The sequence below is a fragment of the Mugil cephalus genome, chromosome 14 (assembly GCF_022458985.1).
Source record: "Mugil cephalus isolate CIBA_MC_2020 chromosome 14, CIBA_Mcephalus_1.1, whole genome shotgun sequence".
Classification (NCBI taxonomy): domain Eukaryota; kingdom Metazoa; phylum Chordata; class Actinopteri; order Mugiliformes; family Mugilidae; genus Mugil; species Mugil cephalus.
In genome coordinates, this window is record NC_061783.1 from 11,180,653 (window position 1) to 11,200,533 (window position 19,881).

At 43.8% G+C, this 19,881-nt stretch overlaps 1 protein-coding gene across 1 annotated transcript; it reads right to left on the bottom strand.

Annotated features, from left to right (window-relative positions):
* Positions 1–6,164: 6,164 nt before the first annotated feature.
* galnt12 (UDP-N-acetyl-alpha-D-galactosamine:polypeptide N-acetylgalactosaminyltransferase 12) lies at positions 6,165–19,222 on the bottom strand. The gene is made up of 10 exons (XM_047605694.1): positions 18,208–19,222; positions 17,397–17,566; positions 15,898–16,087; positions 15,433–15,618; positions 15,196–15,313; positions 14,738–14,914; positions 13,027–13,158; positions 12,755–12,868; positions 10,875–11,030; positions 6,165–10,225 (listed from the first exon to the last, which is right to left on the bottom strand). The coding sequence occupies exons 1-10, from the start codon at positions 18,558–18,560 to the stop codon at positions 10,085–10,087; spliced, it is 1,737 nt and encodes a 578-aa protein (XP_047461650.1). The 5' UTR covers positions 18,561–19,222; the 3' UTR covers positions 6,165–10,084.
* Positions 19,223–19,881: the final 659 nt, after the last annotated feature.

The following is a 19,881-nucleotide window of genomic DNA, read 5'->3' on the forward strand; positions in this document are numbered from 1 at the left end:
TGGTAGACAGTAATCATCGGATGTAAGAATTGCAAGGATATGGATCTGACATCTCCATAATGTCCATGTCATTAAACACACTTAAGAAAGATAGACAAATGGTTCTGGTCTTCTGATCTAACTGGCAATAATGCATTGTAAGGCAGGAAGCAAAGGTGGGACTAGCAGCGTCTGGATAGCTGACAGTCTGGTTTAGAACAGGAGTCTTCAACGTTTTTCAGGCCACAGACCCCAAACTGATGGAGAGATGAAGTAAGGACTCTGTACCAATTATATGTGTTCTATATGTGCTCTAGTGCTATTTATAAATATACATTTATTATTATAATTTTGCATTCATTATTAAGCTATTCATTATCCCTTCACCAAAATATGTTAGATTCATGTTAATGTATATTTACAGAAATTTAAATATGTGGGGGAAATTTTTAAAAAAGTATATATAAAAAATGTCTAATCAACCAAAGATTTTGCGAACGCCCTGCAGTGCTTCCATGGATCCTCTAGGGGTCGCGGACCACCTGTTGAAGACCTGTAGTTTAGAAGCTGAATTAACAAGAAACCCCATTAGTTTGAAACAGAAAAACAATCGCTGTTTAATTCAGTCTACACTAGCACAGATGGTTCCCCAATTTCACAATTCAGAACCTGAATTTCTTAAGGAGCTCTAAGCCACTATGTAGACCTGAATACAAATCAGACTACGTGTTGGCATGGATTAATAATATCTGAAAACCTAAGGTTCACTCGACTGAACCAAACTAAGGCTGGTGCAATATCTAAAAACATGGCGGTGGTGCACAAGGGAATACAAACCAGCGTCATGTCATTTTCTCCGAAGGATATACATACAGTACATCTCCCTCAGAGAAGAGGCAGTCCATTTAGTAAGCAATCAAGTAATCTGATGAAGTGAAATGAATGGGAGCGGGGCGGAATAGTTAATCGCCTGCGGAGGCATTTTATCTCGTAGGAACACATTAAAGAGGTATTCTGTCAATGTAGGCTATGTTCGGGGGAGGCTGTGAAAAATCACGGTCTGCCGGGGTGTGAATTTATATGACTCTGGTGTTCTCTTTAGCGAAATACATCATTTCTGCCAAATATCATTTGCTCCCAGACAGGCTTCAACACTGCATCCAACAAGAAAAAGACAACACAGCATGAAGAAGTCGTGAAAGAGAAACATCAAAGTCAGGGGGGCCAAACTTCAACATACAGGAAAATGAGAACGGAATAGGAAACTGTGTTACAAAGTGTTGTTCCTATTTATATCAGATGTCAAATACATTAGAATTTACACATACTCTTATTTCTGGGCTCTGCCATGTCGGATCGCCGTGGGAGAGAGGAGAGTGACAGACTCCAGTTTTTACCGGACAAGTGTGATATGTGCTGTGACTGTTCTCCTCTCTCTCGCTGTGGAGATGCTTCTCATAATTAAAGCTATCCGCTCAGTCACCAGAAATGCCACATGAGATCTGTACTGAGCAGTTCTGCTTTACAAAGGCGGCCTCTCAAAGTCAGGGTAATACGTGCCACATGCAACTAGAGGAGTTTAGCGTAAAACTGGACATATACAAATAAAATCATCGTCTGATGGGAGGAAAAAAGTATTTGTACTCGAATAAAATTAAAAATAGGTGTAAAAATCCAGTGTTTTTTTGAGTTGCATTTCTAATTTAGGATATGTAAGTGTAAAAATAAGTATTCTTCAATTAGCCATCCTAATAATTATGAATGTACATGCATATTGGTTGATCTATTGCATTGAATGCAGCTAATATAAGTGATATAAGCTGACTTGATGGGGCAGAACATGACTGTGATGATGATTTGGTGCTTGTGGGAGACAAGCGGTCTGATCCCTTGAATGTGCCACATGCCAAAGTGTCCTTGAGCAAGACACTGAACCTCTGTGACTGTAAAGTGCTTTGAGTACCAATAGGTAGAAAAGCACCATACAAAAGCAAACCAGTAGACAATAGTCTGAATTACCAAGCTAATGAATGCTAACTAAGACGAATGCTAACATAAGAGAACCTGACTGCAGACGTCTCAATACTAATGTGACGTAACAACTCCGCTTCCCAAAACTTGCCTCTGCAACCTAGTTATCGAGACTTTGCTCCCCGACTCCTGAATGTCAATCATTCTGGGCAGATGCACAAATATTCAGCACGCTCGCATGAGGAAAGGCAGCTTTTTGATAAGACGTTTGTCTTGTTCTCAAATACAAATAATTTTAAAACTATTTGTTCGAAATAAGTATTTGAAAAAAAACAAACATGTTATTTGTGCCTTTCCGATATTGTATTTGGGATCGGCTCCTCTCCTAGCAGTCAATATTATCAAATTCAATGATGCAGTAAATGAAGTCAGAATCTCTCAATATCATTTCCCATTGTTACAATCAAGAAAACCTTTTAAGTTAATGTAAACTTCTAAGTTTCCTTTGCAGGTAACTTTCCTTGTTACATCTACAGTTAGTCCTCCTGGACGTTCCTAATTATTTCCCCAAAATAATCAGTTTTAATCTACATTGGGTGAATTATTAACAAAACTATGCAGTGGTCTGAACATAGGCTAACAAAAGTCAACAACCATGCTAGTTTAAACGTGATTTATTAGTTCCGCTCAACGCCTCTTGGTTTTCAAAACCTTGTCACTTAGTGACGTAGGAGTTGGGACAGAAATGGCAGAAGTGGCTTTCTTCCCGGTTACCCAGTTGCAAAACTTTAAACCTTGGTCTCCTGCCAAGATGTTGCCTAGCAACAGTGTTCTCACAACTAACAGCTGATGTTACCACTGGAGCATTTTGTCTACACGACATCCCGTTCTGGGATTACAAACCGAAGGCTAACATGCTAATGATCAGGAGTATGGGTCAGCCATCTGAGTTTGTGTTCTAACAACGTGTCGTCAATTTCTAGTTAACACTAAACCCAACAAATAGTACAGTACAGCTGACAATGATGTTTTTAGATTTGCAGGTGTTTAGTCAGTTTTGTGTGAGTATTGCACAACTTTTGCACTAATTGCAGTATTAAAGAAGAGATTTTTTGTGTCCAAAATGTAGATGTTGTAACAAAATCCAGGATAAAACTTAAACATGGCTGGAATTGGGTATACTGGAATTTTTCTTTTTTTTTTTTTCAAACCAATCATCTGCTGGGCACCATGATTATTTGTACACGATTTCATGGCGATGAATGCAATGCAAAGTCCACCTGTTGTATTCCTCAGTCTGCAGCAGAGATCTTGTGGTTGGAATGGTCCGTGTAGGAAGTCTGAGTAAATGACAAGTGAATCATTGTCAAGGACTTGTCCATTGATGTCATTAACAAAGCTACGGTCAATTTACAGCCTCACTCCGACTGTGAAAAGATTTTTTTTTATTTTAAATGTCTTGAGATAACAACAATCACCTTCACAATAATCCAAATGTCCCTCCTTTTAATTGTTTTTAATGATTCAGACTTGTGTTCAGACTGAAAACTCTGATCTGGCAAATGACCACCGACTCCCGAGCGACGGCTTGGCTGCGTGTCTGGATTCAAATCTCTGCGTTTGAGGAGGTCAAAAGCGCCAAATCGCATTCGGAAAAGACTGTTACGATGTTCCTCGAGTGAGTTACGGGTGAGGTCCAACTCCATTGAAGAAACAGAAGGGGCGATTCGAGGCAAATAGGCAACAAGTAATCCTCCTTTGATGCTGTATTGGCTGGTTCTACAGACGTGGATTAGATGAGCTTGATCCTACACTGAAGAAGGCTTTCAGCTGAAGGAGGCTGAAACTGGCCCCTTAAGTATTTGGAGAAATATCCAAATATCGCTGTGCTCACCGCTTCCGATGCCTCCGTATTTCGCATCGACGGCGTTCTTGTCGGAACATAAACCATTCATATTTGATTCCTATTTGTTGGTTTTCCGCACGGTAAATTTAATTATGTTGCTTTTCCGTCCACAGCGCGTCATTTGTGATTGTTTTGAAAGCCGGCATAGCTAACTCGCTTCCTTGAAAAACTAAATTCTGTGAGGGTGATGAGTTCCGACAAACAGGAATGTTGCACGCGATTCCGGCAGAAACAACTGCACTATCGCCCCGTCGTAACTACTGAGCTGTAGAATAGCCGGCCGTGGTTACTGCCGATTTGCCGACCGAGAGGATTCATAGAAACCTTGCTGCTTTTCCCCGCCACCTAATCAGAAGCCAGGGGTGGCGGCGCATAAGAAATTCAAGCCTATCTCTGTATCTAGGCCTCACATGTTTTCCGCGCCGTCTGGAGTCCCTCCTGAAAGTGAAAGTGTGTCATCTAGTGTATGCAGCCAACAGCCACTGCTCCTGAGCTGTTCTGGGTATTGGGATTACATAAACCGAGACGACATGCAGCGTGGAAATGGCTTCAAGTCAGTGTGTGTGTGTGCGTGCGAGCGTGTGTGCAATGCTCCTCCTATGGTTCCTCTCGCTCCCTGACAACTGAAGCCTGAGCATCTCCAAAGACTTGCACCATAGGGAGCCTTGTTTTGCATTATCATTAAAGAAACATATGGGGTGTGAGGCCGCGGTGCAATCCCGAGCCGGATCAAAAACGAGGCCTTCATTGTGCGAGAGCACTCGCAACAAAAGCGGAGTTTCCGTGGATACATTCGGCGGATCTTAGAATATATTAAAAGGCCGTTTTCTACCGCATATTTCACAGAGATGCAGCTAAAAGATTAGGACGAGACGAGGCGAGAGGCGGCGGCATCACAGGCTTCTGCTCGTTTCGCGAGGAGGAAGCGGAGCGGGCGTCTAGGCGGCATTTGTCAGAATGTGAAGTTTTCCATCAGAGCGTGTCATCCTGTGAGAGGGAGAGAGGGGGAGAGACTCCAAGTTGTTTCCTGCTGTGCCTTCAGTGGGGCAAAAAATGCTTCTCACTTTTATTTTTGGCAGCGTGCTGTACTTTAACCTAAAAGATCGTTCACAATACAGTGAAAGATTTCAATTGGACAAATATGTGGTTTTTATATATTTATTACCCGCGTTTGTAATATAACTGCCGTACGCTAAATACTCACTCACGCTATGATTTTCTACTGAAGAGGGTCACCCAGTAAAAAGTCGACCTTTAGAGACCATGACAACCAGCGCATGTGACTGCTTCTACGAAATGCCGCACAGGCCGACAGACGAAGCGGTGAAACCATACTTCGGACTCGGCTTTAGCTCACAAACACAGTGTAGTTCTCAGTTTTGGCACCTTGAAGAGACTGAGCTGGAAACTGCGACTACTCCGAAGGATTTTCACAGTTTGAAAACGAAAGCTGAAATTGTGGTGGTGCTGGTTGTCATAGCCTCAACAGGCTGACTTTACTCTCGACATTCCGACTTTTATCTTGAAGTGCATGATGAGAAAGAGAAATCTTCTCACGGGTGGCCCTAATACTCTTCAGTTCATGTTGAAACAGATTAAAGAATGAGAAACATTCAAACGCATGATTTCTTTGGATGATGTAGCTTGTGGCACTGTTAAATTGGATCGAATAAACCGCATAAGGGCTCCTGTATCCTAGCCTAGCCCGCTGACTGCGACGGGGGCATCAAAATAATAGTTCAGTTCAACCCAACCCATGCAAAGTTTTCAACGCGAAGACTCACAGCGACACACAGCGAGCCACCGTCAGAGAGCAGACCGCGGGGCAGAGAGTGAACACCAGAGGAAAACCGACAGACTTGGCAACATTTCACCACATCGCCCAGCAGCTGGTGATCAGTCCAATCAGACATGGTTGGAAAACTTATTCCCCCTGCCCGCGCGCGCACACACACACACACACACACACACACACACACACACACACACACACACACACACACACACACACACACACACACACACACACACACACACACACACACACACACACACACACACACACACACACTCCCCTCCGTCTCTCTCTTCTTTTCTCATTATCCGTCTTGATTCACGTCTCCACCAGTTAAAATGCAGATGACGGCCCGTTTAAATCATCGCTGATGAGTCACGGTTTAATTGATGTTTCCGACGCCGATGCACATTTTTTAAAGACCGAATATCAGAAACAGGAGACACGGCGGTAAACACTGCGAACACTTTCGCTTGGTTTGGATTTTCATTTCACAAGAATCACTCCAAGACATTTTTATTTTTTTATTTTATTTATTTAATGTCAGCTACATTCTTCACTTTCCTGATTACAATATAAGGCCACTGGAGTCGCTGACGGCATTAACACATCCAACAGTGTTGAATTCCAGCATATCGTTACATTATTAGTGCACGTTTAAATAATTGAAATATCTCCCCTGCGACATTTCATTACAAGTAGACGATATGTGCTGCTATATTCCAACAGCTCTGCACGCTCCATTAGGATTAGGTGACAACACCATCAGCCATTTTACGAGTTCAAGTGCTCCGACAGATCCGCGGAAAATCCGCATTTACGGCAGGTTTGGTCGACGTGTAAAAATTCTATGACCCGCTGCACCAGATATAGCAAATAGCAATTTTATCGCTCCAGCCTGCACCGGATCAAATTAGCATACAAAGGAAAAAAAAAAAAAAAAGAAAAAGAGAAAAACGCCACAGTAAAGATGTTTTACTATTTAGGACACAGCGGGAATAACAGATGGCCACGGGGGCACAATAAATAACCCTTTGTTAATAACAGGATAGAATATTTATACTGCACTCAGGCTGAAGGCATAAACTGATGAAAATGGAAAAGCTGTCACTTCCTAAGTGTTCGATACATAAAGCATGAGCACTGTATTAAAGGGGCAATTTCACCTGATCCTGGTGAGTTCGATCTCTCATGGGTGACGCACACAGAGGTCTTAATTCATGGGGAGCCGAGGCATCGACAGTCTCTGGGAATGTAAAGGGAGGAGGGATGCAAACTCTCAGAGATTCTTCCTAAAGGGCCCATATTATGCACAATTCACTTTATGAAGTTTTTTTTTTTTTTTTAACAGTAATAAGTGTCCCCATAGGCTGCGTATGAGGCCCCAGAAGTGAAAAAGTTCTGTCACTTCCCTCAGTGGTTTGCTCCACTTTTTAGCGAAACAGGCGTGTCAGAGATTTTCCCCTTCTTGACGTCATGCGGGGAAGTTATGTAGATATATATACACATAGATGTCTCATTCCGGCCGCTGTCTGACTACAATGACAGATTTTTGCGCTGCTTTACGGACGTTCCCGTGAAAGAAACACCAAAACCAAGCAACAGGGGATAACCGTTTCACAAGTGAGAAGATGCTTTATGTTATTTAACTGTTCTGAACGTGCTGAATTTGATGTATCTCTTAAGCTAACTTAAATTAAACTACCGTATGTTATTACTAGCTTATGTAAGGATAAGGAAAACAAAAGCTGTTTTCGTTAGCAAGACGTCAGTAAGATGATGAAAGTGGCATTTAGAAATCAGCCACCGTATGTAATTGCACTAAGTAGGCCATGTTATTCCTACATCATCTATCAGTTTTATATGTATACATATAACATTAACTGTAAGTTATAAGTCTGAATTGTAACTACATAAGCAAAACCGAGCCTTGTTCAGATGCAGTTCTTCAAATTGATAAGACAAAAATAATTATTTCATTAATAATTATCAGGTGTGTGAGATGCTGTATTCCAGCCGACCAATTACAGTCTAAGCTTTAAGTCTGTTTTTTCCTGCATAACCAGCTGTTGCTAGTGACACCGCGTATGATCTGTCACATATGTTGTCACATGTGATGTTTTTAAGTGGAATCATTTCTGGAATGGAAGGATTGACAATTGATCTTTTTGTTCAATCAAAAGACACTTCATGTGGCCCCCGCTGCTGAAGTTGGGGCTCTCAAATGAAAGCAGACGCGTGTCTTCCCCCTGCCCGAGACGGCGGCCGCGTTGACGCATCGTTCCAATGGACAGAGGCGGCGGAGGCGGCATCTACGTGTATATATATATATATCTATGGGGAAGTAACCCCCCCACCCCACCCTCCAAACAGATGCCTCATCCCTCCTTTAGTGACGCTGATCATAATCTTCCAAACGTTCATTTAACTTATTACTGCATCTTGCACTGTCTGCACCATAATGTATTACCCCTAATCCGAAGAAAACTCCTTTATGGACAATAGGAAACTAAAAAAAATTTGTCCATATCCAGCATGTCTGTCACTTATTTTTCTATATAGCTAGTATCTCCCTATTTAGAAAAACACACCATGCACTGAAGATTCCGTTATAATGGAGTTTAGTGTCTTTTTTCTCTCCCCAATGACAATGGAAAATATTTCTCAATTATTGTCCTGCGAGTACACATTCAGAATCAATAACAAAAGTCCTTTTCAGCGCGATCGTCCCCTAACATCCAATCTTTACAGAACTCCATCGAGACTAATGGGCCAACAGCCCATGAAGGTTAATGGTAAGGAAAAGGTCACAAATTGCTTCATAGAGTCTCTTCCATTATCTCCTTGTGCTGTCAAAAACTGTACTCCCGATGACTTCCGTTCATAAATCAAACCTCAAACCGCGCGAGCGCTCGTCTGAGGGGGATTTGGCTGGCGCGAGGCCCAAAGATAAGTCGGCGCACCTCTGACACAGAGAGGAAGAGGAGGTGATAAAGAATTGGGAGAGGACCAGGAAATCAATCAGGAAGCCATCTGGCATCCGAGCACTCTGGAGACGCAGGGAGCTGTCTACTCCTCCGCTGTGCCTGCCTTGGTCTCTCCGGATAGCCTGAGGGAGAGACACACTAGTGGCCAGACCTCCAGTTCGGAGGGATCTATAGTAGTTTGATGGATGGACACAAAAAAGCGGCAGAGTGCGCAAATCAGCGCGACCCACTGAGACCGTACCAACCTTTCCGTTTTATAACAGGACAAAAATATTCATTCAGTAAGAGCGTCCTTCACAATCTTAAAATTATATTATAAGTAGTATTTTTTTTAAACATCAGGCACTTTCTATGGGCTCCAAGAGCTGACTTCAGTGCCCATGCACTTGTACTTAACAGCTTTAAGAGAATAAAACCCACATAACCCAAAAGGTTGAGAACTGGAGTGGAGTGCTAAAACAACACAGCAGCTAGTTTCCTCTGTTAAATACACGATTTAAAACCAGCGTGTTTGACAACGTTTTCGTAAAAATATGGCTATGAATTAGTTTTTTTTCAAGCTGAGTCTCATTCAGAGATTTGCACTACACTGGAAAAAGGAAATGACTTAAAAGAAGGCGGCAAATGAAAATGACAATAGCCGCTCTACCTCCGTTTAACTGCAAAATGACTTCGCTGAAAGCAGAACAGGACGAGACCGGAGTCTCTCCTGATGTCAGTAGTTAGGTGATTAAGCTGAAGAGGTACTTGCATAATGCCTGTGATGTATGGCTTTTTTTTTTTTTTCTGAGCCTACTGGTATGTAGGAGTAGCAAGCACTCATCATGTCCTGAAAAGGTTCTTAATAAAATACCTGAATTTGTCCCACTTCCTCTTGACAAGATATGAGGAGAGAACGGAGAGTGCAGAGAGGAGCGCTGGCCCCCTCTACAGGAGAAGGTGGGGATGTTACATGGCGCCTCGTGACGTGGCTCTGGGATTTGCTGCAATGCCGGCCACTAGGCTTCCAGTTTCGTTCAGATTTACTAAGCAGTTGGTATTTTTGTCTCTTCATCCCTGTTTGGATAAAGCAAAGCAGCTGGACTGATCTCCAGCTGGTTAAATGAAAAATAAGAAAAATGCCAGCACGTGCAGCAGGAATTCTCAAACATCTCCTTGGCTAAAAAAAAAAATAAAAAATGCATACTCTTGATGGTCTCAGTCTCCCAGCAACATGTATCTGGACAATTTTAGAAAATAAGCGCTAACTGCACCCTAAGCATCCTACTGGTTCATGACATCCAGCTGGCACAAAAATGTGCAAAAGTTTAAAAGAAAGGAAGCACAGAGGCATCCTCCACCGGGCTCCTTACAGGGGCAAGGCAATATCAAACATCCTTCTCAAATGAAATCCACCTATATCCCTCGCCCCAGGGAGTGAAGTGAACAGACTTCACCAGGCTCGTCCTATAAACTTCTCTCCTCAAAGAACCACTTTTGGTGGGGGCTGTTAGAACAGGGCTGGAGCGAAGGGGCCGGCATCCCGTTGTCCGTCTTGTCCACCGCCTGAACGCACCTCTGGCTCAGGGCGTGGTACAGACTCCCGTCCTGAAATAAAACAAAAAAAAACAAACAAGCATTTTGAAACTGATTTTAAAAATGAAACACATCTGTCATAGCATGCGCGGGTTAAAATGGTCAGCGCCTATTTGTAAATAGTACTCTTCATCACCGCTACAAAAGCAACACCATTCACTATAAAAACAGACGCTCTGGCCTGATTTATTTGGCTTTAGTTGCCTCCGTTTGCATCAGGTTGTGATTTCCTTCCCTCTGTATTTCAGCTCCCAGCTCTTATATTTCACATTTCTTTTGGATCCATTTACATTTAGAATGCGTCCACCACAGACTAAATAACTCCCAGTATTCTGTGGTGAATACTCAGCCTGCTAGTACTGTGATTTACATCTGGTGTTCAACATCTCTGACGTATCTCAGACAAATGCTTGGCATGATTTAGTACAGTTCCATATTGTGGATGATTATTGGTGCTTTTAGAAGGAAAGTCATATGTGACGCAGAGCAATCAACAAGGGGTTTCAAACACTCGGATTTCATGTTCTTCGTTGTCTCTCTCAGACAAAACCCCAGTGGCCATATTGGTTCCAGTTTTACCACTCTTAGTTTAAATTTGGATTTTAAAAGATGCAGGCAGCAAAACCAGAAATGTTACTTCGCTACCAGCCTTACAGCTCACCTCTCGGAGGACAAACTTCTGGTCTGCGGGTACAGGCTGTCCTCGTTTTTTGCAAGGCTGGATAGTCAGGTATGTACTGATGCTGTCTCCAACGACACACCCAGCAGGATCCCTCGTGTTGAAACAGATCTCACCATCCACGGAGTATTCGAAGAACTGGAGAAAGAGACAAAAAACGGCCGAGTTCTCACCCAAATCTCTTAATGGAAATTTGAAAAGGAGAGCAATTTCATCACTATTTCTACTTTTCCACTTCGGCTCCGCCAATAGAAATCATTTTTAGTGTATGCGCTGTCAGGCATGAGGTTTGTGTGTGTGTGTGTGTGTGTGTGTGTGTGTGTGTGTGTGTGTGTGTGTGTGTGTGTGTGTGTGTGTGCGTGCATGTGTGCAGACTACGAGTGAAAGCATGGAATACGGTTCTGAGCCATGCAGAGCACCCTCACGACACAGGCAGCAGAGCCCAAATTCTCCACAAAGACGATCAGTGTGTGTCCACAGTGGGGTTCGGGAATAACAATGTTAAATTTCACAGGGCTTTCTATGTTACTGACAGCCACAAAGGAAAAAACGCGTTGGGAGACCCGCTCTCGCTTCGTATCGGCATGACTGGGAAAGTCAAACAAAAATGTGATTTCCAGAATTACAACAACCGGCGCGACCGGTTTATACAAGCAGAACAGCAGCAGCCCTCACTATGAGGAAATGTATTTATAACCATATTTGCTTAGAAACAGGAAATGATGGAGAACGGGGGGAGAAGTACACCTCAAGGTTAGAGTAAAAAGAAGAATTGAATTCAGCTTGATTCACGGATCAATGCGGCTCGTAAAAGTTTCTCTGAAAGGAGGCAAGCGTAATGCATGCACACACTATGCTATGGCCGTGGAAATGATTTGTTAAGCTTTAAGTAGCCAATAACAGCTCCTAGAGGACTGAGATTGATCCACCATCCACCAGAGCTTAAGAGCAGAAGTATGCGCAGCAGGAATGTTGTCGGTGACTGACGCAGGTGTTGCGCGCTTTTGCATTTGTGCGCTTGCTAGACCTTAATTGTGCAAGAAAAAAAAAAACAATATCTCAGAGGCACCAAAATAGAATGAGCCACAATTTGGATTAAAGCATGAACTGATTGGAATTTGGTGGCCAAGGATCACTGTGACCTCAAAAAAAAGACACCGCGGGCCCCTCTCTTGATAGGTCCATTTTTCAGTGGGGTCCGTATGGACCATCAGAGGAGCTGGGGGGCCAGGGAAAACCTCCGCAGCGTATCCTGACAACAAGACTTAAACTGAGGAGAAGTACAGATGCCAATGACAGGCAAGGTAAGGATAAACAGGAGTCCAAGGACAATCCTGTATATGGATCTAGTCAGAAGTCATTGGATAACCTCAGGGGCCAATTAAAAGCCAGTCTGGAATCCACAAAGCCACAGCGGCGACAAATGTAAAAGTAAAAGCAAAGTTGGCAAACACCAGCATTTCCTTAGCTGAGGTTTCATACTGCCTCGTTACTGATTAAACTAATCCTAACACCTTGAGAGAATGTCTTCAGTTTAGCACTAATTAGAAGGTAGTGGTCAAAGGTTCAGAGGTCGCTGTGAGTTCACGAAGCCCAGTTTTGACCTTAACACTTCGTGCGGTATTTAGGCGTAATTTAACAGAAACGTCTAATGGGATAATGTAACGATGTGATGATGACATTTTATGCTGGAAAGGTCAGCGTCAATGTGACAGCACAGTGTCAAAAACATTTATTCAATTCCTTCGAGTCTCGATCGACATGCAAATGACCTTCAACTTGACTGACTGGCAGATGTGTACATCCAAAAGTTTTTGTTATCTTAAGACAAAGAAAATGTCTAAAAGACTGAAATGCCTTACCTGGTTCTGACCCATGCCATGACACGGGTAGAGGATGACTCTCTCGCCAAACATGTTATGGTCGTCTTTAGGGTTGTAGTCAAAACAGTAGTTAGCCTTGCCCCGGTTCTTCAGCTGACAAAAATCAACAAAATCAATCAATCACTCTTTTATTTTTCTTTCTTTTTAATCAGGATGCATCTTATTGTTAGAAAATATCAAAAGCATCCAAAGGGGAAACCTGCGCATTGAAGTCTACGTGTTTATTGGCAATTTCCAAGAGCTTCGCTCACCATTCCGAACATGCCCGGACGATCTTGTGGGACGGAAATATCGGGGTAAATGTTGTCCAGATACCACTTGAAGTTCTTACAGCCCAGCTTCTCTCTGAGCTTCTTCCGCTCCGTCACGTCTCCGAAGGCCTCCTGGAAACAAAGGCCGCAGATGTCAGCGGCACGTCGTTATTTTAGCGTCACCTTTCCGCCTCAGCATTAGCAAGACGGATGTTAAAATGCAGTCAAGCAGGCGTCTTGACTTCAAAGCACAGATACTACGTGTCAAAAGTTGACATCTGATGGCTGCTGTGTGCTGATCGCATGCACGAAGAAAATAATAGCATCACTTGTACAGATTCCAAATAACACCACACCCTGAAGCAAAATACCACACCTTCATGCAACGCGAGTAAAAGTTCGTTATACTAGTATAATAGTCACACAACAATAGCTGACACACTAACACATTATGTAAAGGATGGTCCAGTTCCCAGGACAGGACGGGTGCACATTAGAAAAAATGGTGAAGTTTAATAGAAGCCCAATCACAATCCTGTATATCGATCAATAAAGTGTTGCTGAATTGAACCTAAAGGAGCAACTAGAAGCTTGTGTAAGAGAACAAGAGCACGAAGGTGGAAAAAAAAAAAAAAGCAGCAGCAGGCAAACTAGCTGCAGCATTTTGAATCTAGTTTATCTAGGTTAAACACCGTCTTATTACTAATTGATCAAGAGCCATAAACATAACTAACGTGCACTGACGGGTAACTCATCAACTTGACAGTCTCCGTGATCTGTCATCCTGCAAACCCCAATGTAACCCAACTCTCCGAGGCGACAGCGCTGTCGGCCGTAAGACTTACGGGGAAAGGACGCGTTAAAAATTAACCTCAAATGTGCTGGACGGAGTTAGTGAGTTATCTCGCTCGCGAGCTTGGAACCGTCAGGGTAAAAGGTGGAGGTCTAGCTTAGTCATATCAGACCTTGGGTGCTAATTCAGGTGAACGTAGAGCAGGCTTAGCTGAAGGGCCAAAATACAACGGAGATTAACAATTAACTAGCACTTTTCTGGGCACCTCAAAGTTGTGGGAGTGTCCGAATCAAATAACGAATATGATCAAATGTGAAGTAAAGCTTAGATGCTGGAATATGAGATCATTGAAAAAAAAAAAAAAAAAAGGAGCAGCAGTCGGAGGCTTTAATAGATTACCTTTTGGTAAGGCTGCCGTCTCTCAGGGAGATGAAAGGCCACCTGATCTGTGTTTAGAGAGCGTCTCCTCTTAACTACACTGTCACACACTGGCCCACACACACACACACACACACTGGCCCACACACACACACACACACACCATACACAAATGGGCAGGGCACCCCGTGGGTTTGCGCTGCTCTCACCCTGTCAAGGACAGGTGGGTGACACCCGCTGGCACCAAGTGTCATGGAAAGGTGGTAATCACACACCGGAATGCCCTGACACCCCTGTCACCTTGGGTGTCCGCCGCTCACGTATCCCAAGTGTCACTTAATCAGAGGAGCTTTCACAGCGCAGCGGGACAACGGTGGAAATACAGGTGTGTGTGCGTGTGTGTGTTTTGCACGAGAGAAATCAGAAGTGAAGACTTCACAACGTTACATAAAACGGCCGTTAAACACGGCCGCTCAAAGAATAGCTTCCGGCTCGGATGCCACTTAAACACACACTCTTGTGCCATCTGTGCACACTCACCAGCCGTGCGTGGGGGCTCCGATGGTAGTAGATCTCTTTGAATTCGTCCATCCAGACCTCGGCCGCTCTCACGCTGTTCGCCAGCGCTTTGCTCCGCGAGTACGGGGCCTTCTTGGGGAACACGTGGCCCACGTGCGAGCACGGGTGGACCTCCAGGCTGCCCCCGCACTGCCAGATCTAACGCACACCATGAGGATTTGGTTAGACTCTCGGCCCGCGATTCACAAAGCGCAGCCTTGTTGCGAGGGGGAACTTGGCAACGGAAAACCGGCGTTGTTGTTCGCATGAAATATTTTTGGTTTCTTCCCTTCAGGGAATTTGGTTATGGCAGAAAGGGGATGATCAAATTCTTCGCTGCAATTAAAGCATTACGTTGTTTGGCTTGTTTTCACTGGCTGTACAAACATGGACTTTGTATGTGAATGAACATAAGTGAACATAGACAAACACATTCTTACCCTGAAGGAAAACTCAAGGTTCTCTCCTCCCCACACCTCCATCCCCGTGTCATATGTCCCCAGGTAATGGAAGTAGTTCTTGCTTACAGAAAACAGGCCTCCTGCCATAGTAGGAGACCTGGCAAGAAAAAAAAAAAATATATAGTTAAACAGGATTCTATTAACTACGACAGGTACAATTACCTGATGCTTCTACAAATATTTGAATGGGATTGGTTGGGTGATCAACAAACTCACCTGATGACATCAGTGGGCGAGCGCCGGCGTTTCTGCTCATAATCTGGCACGGCATGCCAGGTAAAGACCAACCGCCAGTCGAACCCCCCAATCTGAGGCTCCCCGGAGTTGCCTAAATACTGGAAGGTGTTCCAGTCTATCACGTCGATGACAGGGCACACCACAGCCGTCGGCTCCTCTTTGATCCTTTGCGGAGAAGGGAGAGAAAGGGAAAGGCTGTTGACGGCGGCAGCGGGGGGGCAGCCAATTTGTTCATCTCAAAAATGTGTCTGCCTAAACTCTTTCTGTGAGTGTTGAGCTATTGAGTCTGAGCCAGCTGCAGACGAGAGTTCCAGCAGGTGGCTGGTAGAGATTCAGCGCTCCGCTCTGTAACAGCCGGACTGAACGACAGTCTTTCTGAAGGCCACGCTTTTGCCACAACACGCCGGGGGAAGGAGTTCATTTAGAGATGAATGGCTTTCTCACCTGTGGAGCAGCGGCTCCAGCCAGCCTTCGTGACACTCGCAATGGCAATCCAGGAAGGTCAGCACGTCGCCCGTGGCGATGGACGCCCCCAGCAGCCGAGCTCGCACCAAACCCTCCCTCTTCGTGGCTCGGATCAGACGCACCTTCCTCAAACCCGAGATGTACGTTTCCAGTGGCTCCTTCAAGTGAGCTTAAAGGAATCGAGCAGACAATAAGAAAACAATGGGTTAACATCCGTTTGGCTAAACTGGTTTGAGATGAGTTGCATTTTACAAAGCTAAATAAATAAATGAGCGAAAGGCAGAATTAAACAAATGAAAACAATGATTGTGTAACTGTGTGAGGTGGATTTGTTAGAATGCATGTAACCCCAGGGACAGGCAGACATTACTTCATATATACACACAAGAACATTTTAGAACCACTCCCTTAGTGCGTTGGTGACAGTCGTCCATGTTACGGTAATCAAAAAGGCATCTAAAAAAAAAAAAAAAAAGGGACTGGACTCGTAGAGTTTGGAGAAGATGTTTCACCACTCATCCGAGGGTAAAACCTGTAAAACTAAATGCTGTTCATGGCAACTAGTGACACGTTTCTTTAAGAACCAGAAACTCCTGCAACTAATTGCAGAAACAAGTCAAGCAAGTTTCCAAAGAGTTTTCACCCACATTGTTTTCCTATTTAAACCTCAGCTTCCCACCAGTCTCCTAGAGCCGAAGGAGTTACCCGGATGAGCGGAAAAACATCTTCTCAAAGCTCCACAAGTCTGATTCCTTTTTTCCCCCAATTTTTCCAACTAGAACCAACTGAGAACACGTCCTGCTTTAGCTCATTGTTAAACAGGCCGCGAATGCCGTCTTATTTTCCTCTTCGACATGTGACGGCATGATGAAGACATGATGCAACCTCCCGCCCGACCACACGTTTCACAGCGTTTATAGATTAAAGGGAAAACTAACTTACAGAACACACGGTTTCAATTTGTGGGGTGGAACCATGGAACAGTTTGGAGGGGACAGTCGAGGAATGTCCAAATATAAACCAATTAAAAAAAAAAAAACATTTAAAGAGATGATTTTTACAAGGTATGTTATTTTGGTATTTTAGTGTCATCCTTGGTTCTACGTGTATGTTATTTATAATAATGCAAAGAATATTATTACCATTACTATTAATTGCTTATTCATAGGGAAAGTAAAAATACACTGAATCATGCGAGAGTGACATCAATGGAGCTCTTATGACGTCCTCACTGTCAAGTGTCTCCTCCTCTATTTTCTTCCTGTAACTGCCTTCCTTCATCTATTTTGCGTAGTACTTCATTGCTGACATACCTAGTCCTCCTCCTCCATTCATCTTACAGACCAGTGACTGCCTCTGTCTGTGTACTTCCCTGCGCGCACCTCTAACCTTTTCCTGTCATTTATGACGGTCAGCCACCCCCTCCCGTCCATCACTTCGCCTGTCCGTCGGCCATCTCCCCCCGTCCGTGCCCTCACCTCTGTCACTGTAGTCGTCCACCAGCACCACCTCCTTCAGGAGGATGTCAGGCGAGGTCTCCAGCACGCTGTGCACCGTCCTCAGCAGGGTGGACCAGGCCTCGTTGTAGAAGGCGATGACCACGGAGGTGGTTGGTAAGGACCTGTAGTCATACTTCAGCTCTTTGCAGCTGCGCCACGGGAGGGAGTTTACGTGTTGGGACACAAATCAAACAAAGCGGAGGAGGTGAGGTTGAGCAACTGGGACATGACTACACACTTGTGTCGTGGCATGAGACAGCTGTGAGACGCTTAAGCCTGGCGGCAGAGATTATTTGCATTTGGCAACCAAGACGAGTGTAGATATGGCAAAAGGCAGTTAGTGCTCCACCTTGAAGGGTAAATACTCTTTAACCCTTTAACAATCAGCTGAGTCGTACATAATAGCTTTGTGAACCAATCAGAGCTCTGTACACAAGTTGTGTTTGGGTAAATTCAATTTACCCAACATTCAATCATTTTTTTAAAATTAAAAATAATTAAATTTATTTATTTTTAACTGTATGCCATCTTTGATTACTAAGGAACAATGCCACCTAGAGTGATTCTGACTTTTGCAATAGAAACTTCAGAGTCTTGGCTTTCAAAGAAAGAGATCAAGACCATGCAAGAGCTCCAAAATGTTCAGGAACAGCATTCAACTACTTTGGGTATGTCCTAAATAGTTTTTTTGTGCAAAAATACTGAGAGGTTAAAAACCAACATTGTGATATGAGGATAATCAAACTGCATAAACCCTCTAAACTTCATTACTGTAGTGTCATGTACTCACAGCGGGTTCCATCTCTCTGGCAGCCTGCGGTGAAGAGACAGCTTATCACTGACATAAATGTTGACCTGGTGCGCGTTCAGAGCCTCCTCTTCTTTGCGTTTCTCCTCTCCGTTCAGGTTCAGCTTCACGGCTCTCCCCATTTCTCCCGGGGCGTTCATATCCAGGGGGGGCTTCTCGTAGACGGGCTTCTTGAGCTGCTCGTAGTCCAGCTCGCTCCGTCCGGGGGCGTCCCGCCGGCTCGCCTCGCTCACTTCCCCGGAGTTGTGCTTGGAAAATATGAGGTAGCCCACCAAAGTGGCAGCAAAGAGGAAAAACAGCAACTTGGGTCGAGTCCTCCTTCCGCATGCTGCCATCGCGTCGTTTCCTTTCCACGGCGGGGTCGAGGTTTCATGCCCTGGGTGGCAACGCTCAACGCGGCCGGAGCTACAACGCTGGCACAAGTGAGGATTTCACTTTCACCAGCCTCGTCGCGTTTCCGCATCCACGTCTTTATGACTGCCCTACATACTTTCGAAGTTTACGTCCCGAAGTTTACATCGCCCTCCCAGCCGCCCGCTTAGGCGGAACCTCTATTAAGTGACTCTCTCTCTCTATTACACCAACACCCCTTCAGCTGCTCTCTTTAACTGCGTGCCGGAGGAGTGTGAAAGGATTAGCAAACTCGGATTATCCAACAGATATCTCTTCGGATTAGTTAGCTCATTTACCTAAACCTGCACAGAGACAACACAACTAGGTCAAATCAAAAAGCCGCAGACCGTTACTTCGGATACTGAATTAAACACGCATACTTCGCCTAATCCCCTGCAATGTTAGATAGTTTCTCTAACAGCTGCCTAACATCCATATAAATATATATATATATAACCCAACCGCGGAATGTGAACAAACTGGATTAAAGTTTACCTCTAGGATTCTTGAATTTGAGTTGAAGTAAATGGTCAAGCTAGACGAGCTACCAACTACATGTCCGGTTTTCAAATTAAAAGTCAGGGGCCTGCCTTTTAAATCACACTGGAACACAATAAAACACGCAACAAAAATAAAAACGGTGTAATTCATGTTGGGATTTTTTTATATTCATGCTGATTTTTTTCTTCCTACAACTAATTTAACTGATTTAATAAGTTGTAGTTTATTTGATGTTCCGGAAACTTCATTAAAAAAAAAACTTTTACTTTTAACTTGAAAGGATATCCGGTGTTGCAGGGCTGTCTTCCATCACTTGGAAAATAAAGTTTACTCGTAATTATTGCAAGTGTAGGTGTCGGAGCAAAACAACAAATCTGATCCGTTCAAATAGTTTAATGAGTTCTTCCGGGTGACGTAGCCTAGTTCCCATGTGCGATGATGTGACTGATTATCGCTCATTTGATTAACATCGTTCCGCCTTTAAGTACCTTATTAGCTGATATTAATAACACATTTCATTTTACACCAGAGTCGCTTTTTACTATCAATTATTACAATTGTGAAAAGCCTCTAGTGACCCTGGGCATACCCAGTACCCAAACGATTTACCTTTAATATGAGGCCTGTTGTCTCTCTTATGAAACCGATATGAAAACTCTTGACACCAAAGATGAAATCTGACACAAAACGTATGTTTAAGCAAATTAAAGTGCTAAATAATTAAGGCAATCATTCAAGGCGAGAAGGTAATTTGAGTGGCAT

Excerpts from the sequence above, each read along its gene's own strand:
- galnt12 (XM_047605694.1), bottom strand. The coding sequence starts at position 18,560 with ATGGCAGCATGCGGAAGGAGGACTCGACCCAAGTTGCTGTTTTTCCTC. Across the intron at positions 14,915-15,195 it reads ACCTTGAGTTTTCCTTCAGG|ATCTGGCAGTGCGGGGGCAG; the intron begins GTAAGAATGTGT and ends GGTGTGCGTTAG. Across the intron at positions 13,159-14,737 it reads GGAGCCCCCACGCACGGCTG|GAGGCCTTCGGAGACGTGAC; the intron begins GTGAGTGTGCAC and ends CTTTGTTTCCAG.